We start from the raw sequence: 12,836 nt of genomic DNA, 5'->3' as shown, positions 1-12,836 counted from the left end.
AGGCTGATCCTGCCACAGTTTGTTCCCCCTGTCACAGACAAACAGGATCCCACAGCTGTTTATGTTTTTGAACACATTTTGCATTTTTTGAAAAATGCATTGACAGCAGTGTTGAATATTATTACACAGACAAACATTTTTCTTGTAAAACAAAGGGGGCCCAGTAAAAACAGTTTGGGAACCACTGCGTCATTAGCGTTCGATGGTGTGCGTCTCCTGGCACTGGGCGTAACTGCTAAATGAATTTCCTGAGTGGAGCTGTAATCATCACCCTGATTAAATCTGTCTGCTCCGTTTAGACCTTCATGGCCAAAGAAAGACGCGAGTTTAGAGAGAAGCTGGTCGTGCTCGGCGTCTGTGCTGCTCAGGCTACATAACACCACGCGACACAGCACGTTACATTTTTTTTTAATAATAAAAGACCAAAATCACCTGAAATGCATCAAAATACACATGTACGGGTATTACTGTGGAGTATCAGGCCCTCTGTACCTTGGCACACAGCGTCTCGTCCACAGGCTGCAGTACAGGGACGGCTCACCCCCAAATCAACACATTTTAGAGTAATTAGTGCAAAGAAAATAGTTCCTGAATGAAACACTTGTTAAAAGCTCGGTGCCGGTGCATCTCCTCACATCCCCGTGAGGGAAGAGCAGTTGGACCTACAACACACCTGATTTTGAGGTGAACTGCTCCTTTAACGGCGCCCTGCAGGTCCTCGCACAGTTCATCCACAGGTGGGACAGTTTCACATTAAATCTGTCAGCTGGTTCACTGTGCACTCACACCACAGATCTGAAACATCGTTTTCCACCTGCAGTCTGACGTGCTCAGCGTGCTGACACTAGGTGGCGCTACAGGAACAGCCTCACTGTCCAGGAAGTCCGGTGCAGGGTTATCATCGGCTGTTTTTACACGCTCCTCAGAGGGCCACGCCACCGCTCTGACTAAGAGCGTGCCGTTAACGGCTGACCTCGTTACATGCAGGTGGCACTGACTCGCTGCACCCTGTGGGACAAACACAGGAGGGTCCAACTCCAGGCCTCGAGGGCCGGCGTCCTGCAGATCTCACCCTGGGTCAGCACACCTGAATCACATGATTAGTTCATCACCAGGCCTCTGGAGACCTTCAAGACATGTAGGGAGGTCATCATTTAGCCATTTAAATCAGCTGACACGTCTAAAACCTGCAGGACGCCGGCCCTCGAGGCCTGGAGTCGGACCCTCCTGATCTGACAAGTTTCCATCTCAGCCTGCTGACAGCTTTAGGCTACGTCCACACGTATTTTTGAAAACTGAGATTTTCCGTTCTTGTTTAAAAAAAAACAACAAAAAAAAAAAAACGTCCACAGGTAAACGCAAAAATGAAGGAAAACGCTGCTATGAACATGCCAAAGCAACAGGTGGCGATATATTCCTAACCGTGTTGGCCAATCAGAGGCCTAGAAGCCTGGGTGGGAAAGAGTAAACAAAGACGGGCCATAGAAGCAGAACAGAGTGCTGTTTGTGGAGGCACAGTAACTGTGTGTATGCAAGCATGTAAACACTGCAGAGAGTAAAATTAACAGCATTTTGTCCACGTCCGCCACTGTAGAAATTCTCAATCTAACGGTGTTCACAGCCGACTCTGAAGTACGCTGTGGACGCTTGTGTTTACGCAAAGCTAACCGCGGCCGGACTTCCTACACAGTGTGGACTGTTCCTTTAACTTTGAGAGCTGCAGTGTTAATATGAAAGCATGCGAATGCAACACTGTTTACCTGAAGCTCCTGGCTCATACAGTATTTACACCCCAGTGCTACATAAAGGTACATACTGGCAAACAGAACCGAGGCACAGAAAACAAGGACAATAACCAAGGTGCAAAAATACGTAGTAATTACTTTCGGTCTTCTTTTAAAACTGACGAAGCTTTAAGGCAAAAAATCCGACAGGCTGGAAGCTTCAACCTGTCCAGCGTCTCCACAGCCGTTCATGTGCAGCACGTCTGGTTCTTTCTGGTCTCTCGCTGTCCAGGCTGTGCGCAGAAGTGCACGCCGCGAGATCGGCGCTCACAGGGAACCAGGACGACTGAAAATGAAGCAGAAATTAGAAAAATCTGAGCAGAACGTGATCGAGAATTCTACGAACACCAGGTTGGATATGCCCGTGCAGAGGAGCCTCACCTGCTGGGGGGGTCCCCGTTAGACAGGCCGCAGCCTGTAGCGGAAGCGGACATCTTCAGCTGGTAGCATGACTCCCAGGCCGGCTCTGCTGAGGTCAAAGGTGGCTTTGCTCTGGCCCTCCTCCAACTCCAGGTCCAAGTAAAGCAGGATCACGGACAGGAACAGTTTGATCTCATTGATTGCGAAGAAACGTCCGGGACACTTGCTGGCACCTGAGCCGAAAGGCATGAGGTAATGCTTGAGCTTCTGGCCACGCTTGTAGAAGTTGGTCTTCTTCTGGCCGTTCTGCACGTAGCGGTCGAACCGGAACGTCTGACGGCACAGAGAGAAGAACGACAGCGTGACGAACAGTCAAACGTGGCATCCCTTCACTTCAAATGACTGTTACAGCTTCGGCTATAAGCCCTGAGAGGAAGAAACCACCGACTTAATAAACCTGGGCTCAGATGGAGCCCTGCCACAGAATGATGACCTTTCACCCCGTCACTCCTGGGACAGGCTGAGGTGCTGATAAGCTGGAAAGCGGAAGAAAAATGGATGGAGGATGGAGTTTGACTAAAATGCCAACAGATGGCAGTATTGTTCCCTGTGCTGCTTTAATAACCCATCATTTCCCCCAACAGCAGATAATCAGTCTGTGTGGATTTCAAAGGTTTCCAGACTTTCCTCTTAATTTGGAGTTGATCACATGACTGGATGAAAACACCTTAAAGTTACACAAAAACCAGAACTGTGATTCTGCAGGGATTCAAGGCTTCAGGGGTAACAGCCCCTCTGAATACAAACGCAAAGAAAGAAATGCCACGCTGTCATTTGGATTTTTTAAAGTCTCACCTTAAGGCAGGTATGTAATCAGTTCAAAACAACAAATGCATGTATTAAGGTGCACTGAGTCCTTTTAAGTTGAAAAGTGGTCCAGCGTACCTGTGGGTCCTCGTAGATCTCGGGGTCCAGGTGCATAGCCTGAGGATACAGGGCAATGATGTCTCCCTTTCTGACGGCCGCCGAGCGCTCGGCATCCAGACGCAGACTGAAGTCCTCCTGAGCCACCCGGATGTTCATGGAGGCCGAGCACAGGCGGAGGCTCTCCTCGATGGCGCTCTCTGTGGAGAAAGTCGGGTCAATGATCTTCAGGTTCACATCTCTAAGTGTACGAATGCAGAATCTCTGTGTGCACGTACCCATGTAGAGAAGTTTCTCCAGGTGCGCTGGGGTCAGCGTCACATCCTTATCTCTGCTGAATTCCACCCCGCTGAGTCTCAGGACGTCCTCGAGCTCCCGACGGACGAACTGCAGCGCCTCAGGGTGACTCACCAGGTAATACGTGACCCAGAAAATAGCAGGAACCGTGTTCCCCAGAGACGCCCACAGGATGGCAAAGTGATGAGCTGAAAGTCAGCAGGATGCAGAATGTCATCCACAAAAAGCTTCCACGCAGCATTTAAACTCAGGTCACAAAAACAATTATTGTCAATATTGTGGGCTGTTGAGCTGCCAGTGGCACTGGTACACTGCACAGGGGAGGGAAGAAAGGCCTAAATCCATCAGCAGCTGCAAACACATAAAGCAGGCTGACATTACGCTTCTGCAACAGCCTCCACAAAACCCCCGTTAAGTATTTGGGACTGTGCTTAAAAGCAGAGTCAGTTCAATTTAGATGAACTCTACCATTAAATAAATATCATCATATAGAGCCAAACTTGGTAGAAGCTTGATGATGGAAACCAAAAGCATTTGGTCAAGGTGGGATTTGCTGAGGGACATTTATTAGAAGAGTTCATAGAAGTGATTCAAAACTTGAAATGACCAAGACAAGTTCACGCCCACGATGGGTGGATGTTAACCTCCGACCACAGCTGCACATGAGCCACTCGAGGTCTGGGCTGTAGGACAGCAGAAACATGTTTGCACAGCAGCTAATTATCTACCTGCTTTGTCGAAATCCCTCAGCGTGTCATACTGCTCAAACATCTCGAATCGTGTCCTGATGAACTCTGAAGAATGTGACCAGCAAGACATCTGGTGCGGCAGGAAGTAGTTGATGAGCCTCTCGCGGATCGCCCTAGTCCGTCCCAGCAGCCAGATGGGTATCTGAGCGACGAGGAGCGGAAACATCTTGTCAAACTGGATGAAGTCCGTCTCCAGGACGCTCATCCCGCTGTGGCGGCTGGCGGATGGCGGCTTGCCGTACATGGTGAGAAAGGTCGCCTCGAACATGATCGAGTTGCAGAACTTGTGCATGTAGGCGGTCTTCCAGCTGCTCTCCTGGTCCAGGTAGTCCTGACGAAATACCAGCATCAGGTTACCCATCATGCTCTCTGTCAGGGGCGTGAGGTTATCCCCTTGGAGGAGAATGAAGCCGCGTGTGATCTGCTCCTTCAGGCCGGGGAACTTGCTAGTAACAGGTGGATAACCAAAGGCAAATGATGCCACACTGTTGGAGAACTCGTCAAAGTCCAGCTGCCGGCCTTGTTTGATGATGTTGGGATACAGAAAAGGATCCATGATGAAGGTCATGTATTTACCTGTATTTATAAAAGATGCAAACCGTATCAGGTATTTAATCTCAGACTGGAGCTTTTTAAGATAAAAGGTCAGCATGTCTATAAAAAGTTGGGACAGAGCAAAAAAAACAACAACAAAAAAACAAAACAGCTGGAAAGATCAGTGGTCCTGAAGAGAAACAGCTGGAGGAGCCGACTGATCACTTTGAGCATGTGCGTACATATATACACAAGATGGTATTCTCCTTCCTGTATATACAAGAGCGTATATACAGGAAGGAGAATACTATCTTCTAGTACAACAGGTGCTCAAAGAGCAGTGGGAAGAAGTAACGTAGCTCAGCTCAGGCATGCAGCTTCTTCCTGAGTGTACGTAATATGTTCTATTATCATGCTGCCTCAGCCCATCACTGCATTAAACCACGTCTGCATTAATACACGATTTAACCCAAACACAGACTAAAAACCGTTCCCAGATGTTCTCACCACGAGCACGTTAAAATCAACCATCTCTGTGGTCCAAAGGATCTTAAATATCAACTGGTAATAGATTACTTTGAGCTCTAAACATTATCTAACTCTAACAGCTCGAACACCAACTAACAAAGCCCTGAAGTTTTAATTATTTTGACTGTAAAAATAAGACATTTGTATGATGAAAATACCCAACTGTGTGTTATAAGAAGTGTCCTGAAAAGATCATTTTGTGCATTTTTATCATTATTTCCTCACAGCTCGACACTACAACGTCTGCAGAGACAGTTATAATCTTTAATTTGGTCATGACTACGTGTCTGATATTATCAATCCTAAGAATTTATTCTGCTTTACTATTTCAGCTTTTTCATTTTCTACTTGTGTCTGCGTCCCATCATTCACCTTAATTCTGTCTTATTCATCACCTACATTATTGATAAGTTCCTCAGAATCATTCCCAGAGAAAACATATTAGTATCACAAGTAAATAATATAAAGTTTGACTATTTAGAAACCTTGAACATGACATTGATATGTATAATGACCCGGAAACAGCGCACAGCTTCACTGGCTCGTGGTCACTCAGGTGATTGGGTATAGAAGGAGTGTGTCAAAAGTAGGGCCGCCACAAACGATTATTTTGAGTCGACTAGTCGACTAATCAGATCATCATCCATTCAATGTAAAACTACAGCTTATTGCACCAGCAGCATCTGCTCTTATATAACTATCATTAGCTTACAGCTGTAAGTGTTTAAGGTGCTAACTAAAAATAAAGACAAGATGATAGTTTATTAAGTTTTAATGAAGTTTGCAGATTGTTTCGGTGAAGTTTAATAAACTCCTTGCTATCTAAAATATAACAGGACACCGGAGTATATTCTCGAGCATCTCACACTTCTGATGATCAGCTGTCTGCTTGACGTTTATTCAGCTGTGTAAAAACTATAACTTTAATCTCAGCCAAACCGATTTACTCAGGAACAAATAAAATACTGAAAAAAGCCAAACAACATTTTTAAGTTATCTAAGTGACTCATATATCATGTTTAACCTGAGTAGCGAAAGACGGCGGTGGGTTTGAAAACGATTTGCGGGAGTCCGGTGTTCTCACGGCGCTAGTGAGACTAGCCCCCGGCTCGCTATCGAGCTAGTGGGTAACAGACGTCTCCGAAAACGTCGGAGCGCTTTTGAAAATATGCGGTGTCTTGATAAACTGAGCAGATATTTGAGGTTTACACAGCTACATTCTTTGAAAATATGTTAAACGTTTATTTTGTGACCCAGAAAGAATAATAAGAGTAACATTAAAACTAACTAGCTGCCGCCATTGTTGGAAACTGAGCAGGGCCGCGCTATGAATTCTGGGACAGAGCTGCTTCTTCTTCTTCGGGGTTTAACGGCAGCTGGCATCCTTGTACATGCAGTGCTGCCATCTTCTGTTTCAGTCCGTTATTACACTCTTAAATCCTGCTACTTATTCCTGCATCTTTTGTGATCTTACAAAGCTTCAAACGACGCGTCGACTATTAAATCAGTATTGTCGACGATTCTGATAGTCGACGTAATCGTGGCAGCCCTAGTCAAAAGCAAAGATGGACACAGGCTCACCCTGTCACCTGCTCCGTAATAATCTGTGCGTCACACTTGTATAATTTACAGGATTTTGATTTTTATGAATGACTGAAGCGCAGCCCTGGACTGTTTTAACGAGTTTGTGCTGCTAACGTGCAGACAGGCCGTCTCTCTTTAATGGGGCTGGTAGGGACGCTGGAAATACCAACCTGCTATCTGGACGGTAAACACATCTCCAAACTTCCTCTTATGTTCTTTCAGAAATTTGTGGGCATCTTTCCCAAACTCCAGAGCTTTTCCAATGAAAGGAATCCAGCCTTTTATTAAAGGGGGCTCGTCTTCTCGTCTGCAAGCGACACACAAGAGAAACCACATTATTTCACCTCTGTGAGTTTGACATCAAACAGTTTATCTGGCGTCACACAGCGTGTCTGATCTGAACTTTGAATCCTCCTGTGGACGGAGGCTCAGGTGTTCCTGTACACTCCCTCCTATAAAACACACCTTCAGAGTCTGCTGCGGTTATTAAACAGACGTCTGCCTGCTGTGAGCTTCAGGATCTGTTTTCTATGGGCTCGCTGCTGTTCGGTCAGCTCACATGTAAACTTGCTTTTAAACAGTGAATCAGTCAGTGCAGTTTGATTTAATGCAAGGAGCCTAACATGCTGCATCAGCCCGTGTGTGCACTGTGCCCCATTCCCTGGATTAATGGCCGTAATCCTGAGCAGTCCGGTGTTTACCCAGAGCTCTGCCGTGGAAGCCCGAATGTCGTGAAGGCATTTCTCAGGAAACACGAAAACGCGTCCGGCCCAGTCACAATCTGAGCTCGACTTCCTGACCTAACATCAACGGTGGGTTTAAGCGCCGAGTCTCCACTTTGATCTGAGTTACAAACCCTAAACGAGCTGCGAGTGCAGAAAGCCAGAAACACTCCACCCAGCTCCACGTTTGGACAGAAAGGTTCAGTTTGATAACACAGCAGGAAACAAACTATCAGAGGCTCTTTCACAACAAGCGTCACATTTACACGGTTCATGCCTCAACAAGCCTCCGATGTTCTGCGTAATTAGCAAACAGGGAACGAAACCCTGAATTAACGAGGGACGAGGACACAGAGTGACTTCAGCTCTCTGCCAGCGTTTGCAGCCGGATCACCTCGAAGCAGTCGTCGGTCACAGTGATGCTCTGTGTTCACACTACTGATGGACTCGTGTACACAAACAAGCACACACAATGTGACCCCAGAGAAGTGCAACACAAACACAGCATTTCTGAAAGCGATGCAAAGTGAGGCCTTTCTCTCTGAGCTGCTCCCTCCAGGAGTCACATCTTCTGTCCCAGCGTCCTCCTCTGTCACTGCATGTCCTCCTTCGCTACGTCCACAAACCCGAGGCTTTCCTTCACTCATTCCTACATTTACATCTGTCTTAATCACCTTCACCTGACCTTCAGGTAAAAAGGACGCACACAAAGGCAGAAAGTAACGAGATGTAAAGAGATGTCTTTAAACGTAACCAAGGAGTGAAACTAAGACTCTGCACGACTCCCACGGGCCGTGAGAGGAATCGTGACTCCGGGGGAACAAAGAGAAACGCGGCCCTGCCGTGTCCGAGCTGAAGGGCGCCTCACTGCCTCGAGAAAACAACTTGTACAAAGGACCGAGCAGCAGGGTCATTACTGCGCCGCATTCAAGCGCAGCGGCTGGAAACGTTCCACCCTTTAACCAATCTGAGGTTCTCGCTGTGAGTTTCCTCCTGAGCTGCTCGGTGTTCCTCTGCACTTCCAGTCTTTGTGCCTCACACTGAGAGGAACTTCCTCCTGGGAGCAAAAGGTCACGGGACACCCTGAAGGCGGCCCAGTTCTCTTCAAACACAGACAGGAAGCCTTTCATTGGGGCCAGACAGCCACACTATCAGTTAATCTGCTCTCATTACGTCATCTGAATACAAAACAACTTTATTTCTATCGCACATTTAAAACCAAAGGTACACTAAAGTGCTTCACAACGAGGTTAAAACACAACAGATATATGAAGCAGACCAGAGAGCCGGGTGTGAGTCTCTCCCGGTAGCTGGTTGGGTGTAAAGTATGAGTGCATCTGCAGAACGAGTCACCTGACCAACAGCCGGTGTGTGTGCACTAACGTGCGGCCAAACCTAACGAAGCCGTGTCTGCACACACTCAAACATCAGCCTCCCACCTCCAGTCACTCAGTCACTCCCTGCAGAGATCCCTGCGTGCCTTTCTATCCCACGCTGTGCCACGTGACCACACCGTCCGTCTCATCCAGGTGAAACCCGTGAAGCCGGGTTACTGATATTTCAGAGACATCGTCCCGTTTCATGTGCTCAGTTTAGATGAACCTGCAGCAGCTGTGTCAGACTGCAAAGTGTGGAAACTGAGGAATGACGCGCTGTGTGTCGGTCCAGACACCGAGTGTCCGCTGTGAGACGCCGAGTGTGTCAGAGACCAAGACGTGGAGGCGATCGGCGCTCTGAGAACGACCGCGGGGACAAAGAGTTCAAGAATGCAAGACAGAAATATTTGGAACATCCCACCAGATGGACATCAGCGCTCCCACTCAGCTGTGGGAATCCAGCATAAGGATCCAGAACAGGACAGAGCTGGACGGAGCGTGCAGTCTGAGGAGGCACTGTCCTGGAACAGCAGAGTTTGAAGCCTGAGCGTTTAAATCCTTACAGTCGTTCGAAATGCTCGGAAACTCTGGATGTGCAACCACAAATCTGCTGCGAGAAGAAAGAAACCAGAGAAATCTGCCTTCAGAGTTTCTGTCGATGCTTCAGGATTCTCAGGGTTAGCCGCTCGCTTCAAACGCTGAGTGAACGACGTCACTCGTGAGCCGAGGGCGTCTTCAAACACCCCACACTGTTCTGGAGTCAGCTTCACACCAGGCGCATCAATCAGATGCTCCTCGAATGATTCGGTGCCGACCAAATTCATCCAAACGTGGCTCAGAGATCTCACCTGTCCCACCTGCAAAAGCATTCGTCTATACTGCGCTGGAGCCGAGCACAAGCCGAAGGGAAGCCAGCCGTTCCCAAAATGTGTGATAAAGGCTGTGAGTGGCGTGCTGCTGTCCTCCATGATGGTCCGCCTTGCACCAGCGCTGAGAACCATGCACTCCTGCTCAGGACGCTGAGCATGTGTTGAGCAGGAGGGATGGGATGACGTCACGCTGCGTCAGAGACGGGATGCATCCCATTTCATTCTCATTCTCATCTTTGGAAAAAGCAGCCGTCTCACCTGCTGATCTGGGGTCAGCTGAAACAGGTGGCTCCCATAAATCACGGCTGCATTTCTCCCCCTCACCGTACGCTCCTTCCCTCCAGCGGCAGGAGTCAACTTACTTAACCAGTGATCGCCGTCTACAGGGCAAACAGCTGTAACTCGCTGCAGTCGCCCGGCGCGGCGCGAAGGATGAGGGTGATGTCATGGTTCCTGCTGGAGGTGGGAATCACCGTACATCCCACGATACGATATTATCACAATACTTAACGCACGATACGATATTATTGCAATTTTTAAAAATATTTTGCGATATTCAGATTCTGTACATAAAGGTAAACTTCATCAATATTCATTTTATCTAATATCAAAGTCTCGCACTCAGTCTTTCTCTCATTTCAGTTTTATTGTTGACAAACTGAACGGTTTGTATTACAGTCTAGTCCAACTTAACTGAAACCATCTGGTACAATTACAGCTATTTATGAAAACTATGCAGCCCCTTCAGCAACTGAAGGATTTGAAAGTAAATTAAAACAAAATATAATTTTACATTAAATAAAAAAGTTTTAAACTTAATTAAAATAAAACATGTCTTAAATTAAAATAAGCAAACTGTCATGTTTATTGCTGCAATAAGAAAAGTTAAAACACATTTGACAGTGTCAGGATTCTTGCTCAGAAAAAGGATCAACGTGCTCTGAAGTCAGAGCACAAAAACCTTTTTTGTAACAACATATCGATTTCTGCTGTCCCTGTATCGATACATTATTAGCAAACAAAATATCACGATACTACACAGTATCGATTTTTCCCCCACCCCTAGTTCCTGCCATTAGTAACTGGGATGACCACGCTGGACCGATTTCCCCTCTGCAGGGCGATGATGGTTTGCCCCTCTGGTAATGCTGACACGTCCTCACACCCTCACTGCAGGAGTTTTGCGGCCCTCGGGTTTCTCCACCTCAGCTGATTGTTTTGCTCTTCTGTGGTTCATTAACTTTCACCGATTTGCTGCCTGTATTTTTCTTTTGCATCGATCGTCTCTCTGATCTGCTTCATTCATCTTATCGATGAGTCTGTCACCCGAGGATCATCGAGATGAAGCTCGATACCCGACAGCTCAGTGCTGACAGACCTGAAGTCCTTCTGCACGAGTTCTGGGCTCTTCATCAGACCCGGAGTCTCCCGAGGGGAGCAGAAGCCTCTCCTTCAGCTACAGTTGTCCTGAGGAGGAGGTTTTGAGGAGATTCACGGCTGACCAGCCTGCGATACTGGGGTAGGGGCAGGTCACCATCCATCTGAAGCTGCCTCTAGGACTCAAACTAAGACTTCAGCGCAGCTTCTGTAGCGTCTCTGTGATGCACCGGGTCTGCGCGTGAGTCTGAGCTTCTCCCCACTTTGACCTCTGGTCGTCTCTCACTCAGTGACCTCATCCTCCATCTCTTTGTTTCCTTTCGTGTGCGTGTTGATCTTCTTCCACTTCCTGTGGCAGCATCGATCTCAACACACTTCCATCATGTGCCCGAGTCTGGAACGGGACAACGAGCACTTCCGTCCCGCAGTGACCCCAGGCTACCCCACCCTTTGCTTCGCTGCTGGGAAACATTACAGTCGGACTAGCAGTGAACGTGACCCGGGTCAAAACTACAGAACAAACACGAAAACATCGTTCATGAAAAATGTTACAATGCCGATAATCACCGACACGTTTCCGAGCCAATCAGGAGCTCCGCGTGCAACAACTTTTCTCATCAACACAGACACGAAAAATCAGAGCCGAGCCGAGCCGAGCCGGGCCGGACAGAGATGCGGGCGGACTCACCTCGTCCTGCCGCGCAGGACCAGCAGGAGCAGCGGCAGGAGCAGGCCGAGCACCAGCAGCAGCAGCGGGGACATGATCCTGCCTCTCTCCGGGACTCACACCGGAGCGCTACTCTGCGGGAGCGCGCACACACACATATACACGCGCACATCACCGGAAGCTTTCAAAATAAAACACACCAACTTCAGTTTGTTTTTATCGATCATATGGATGCCACATGTGACACACAGAATACAAAGTTATAATAACAAAGATAAAAACGAGGCCGCGAAGACTCAAATCTCCTTCACTGAGTGCGTGTTCTTCGTGGATGTGGGGTTGGAGTGGAGGCTCGCTGTCAGCTGGGACAGTTGCAGTCCACGCCTGTGAAAACGGAGACCACCAACACTGTTAGGGACCGTGAAAAGAGCTCAGGCAGCTTTCTCTCTAATCACATCACCGTGTCTGATGAAGGGATGAAGGCAGATCAGGGTGTTTCCTTTCATGAGACCAAAATATACCTGATCTAATAAATACGTCTCTGGGAAGTAAAACGAGTTTCATGGCTGTCACAACACTGCAGAGCACTGTGTTGTGTGTGTCGTCCTGTTCTGTCTTATCTTGTTTATTTGTGCATTTGTTTGCACATTGCACTTTTGTGTTTGTGTGTTACATGTAGTAGCACCAGGGTCTCGGCGGAACGCTGCCTCACTTCACTCTGTACTGTACATGGTTGAAATGACAATAAAATCTGTCGATTCATTTAAATGAGAGTTTGTTTGTGGCAGAGACCAGCTAAGAGAACAACAGCATCCATTATTAACCAAACTTTGGATTTGCAGACTCAGCGGGTTTTGTTTTTCCACACAGTTAATCCAGGAAAGGCTTTAAAGTCATGCAGAAGTCAGACGGCCGAGTCCGCACCGCCTGCACCAACACACCGAGTTACATCCTGAGAGGACAGAAAACTGGCTTTCATGAAGTGATGCTTCTCAGCCGGGGAAAGCGCCACAGTGTTCCTGATGATCGGTAACAGTCAAAGAAGTTCCTGTAAAATTAGCTGAA

The 12,836-nt window shown here is 47.6% G+C and overlaps 1 protein-coding gene across 1 annotated transcript; it reads right to left on the bottom strand.

Moving 5' to 3' along the window:
* Window positions 1–339: 339 nt before the first annotated feature.
* On the bottom strand, window positions 340–11,925 carry LOC120727988 (cytochrome P450 7B1). The gene is made up of 7 exons (XM_040022613.1): window positions 11,793–11,925; window positions 6,931–7,067; window positions 4,094–4,690; window positions 3,347–3,553; window positions 3,090–3,268; window positions 2,166–2,477; window positions 340–2,070 (listed from the first exon to the last, which is right to left on the bottom strand). The coding sequence occupies exons 1-6, from the start codon at window positions 11,864–11,866 to the stop codon at window positions 2,184–2,186; spliced, it is 1,488 nt and encodes a 495-aa protein (XP_039878547.1). The 5' UTR covers window positions 11,867–11,925; the 3' UTR covers window positions 340–2,070; window positions 2,166–2,183.
* Window positions 11,926–12,836: the final 911 nt, after the last annotated feature.

Source organism: Simochromis diagramma, unplaced genomic scaffold, assembly GCF_900408965.1.
Source record: "Simochromis diagramma unplaced genomic scaffold, fSimDia1.1 OVJJ01000385.1, whole genome shotgun sequence".
Classification (NCBI taxonomy): Eukaryota; Metazoa; Chordata; class Actinopteri; order Cichliformes; family Cichlidae; genus Simochromis; species Simochromis diagramma.
The sequence above is the reverse complement of the archived record's forward strand: the minus strand, read 5'-3'. Positions and strand labels throughout refer to the sequence as shown.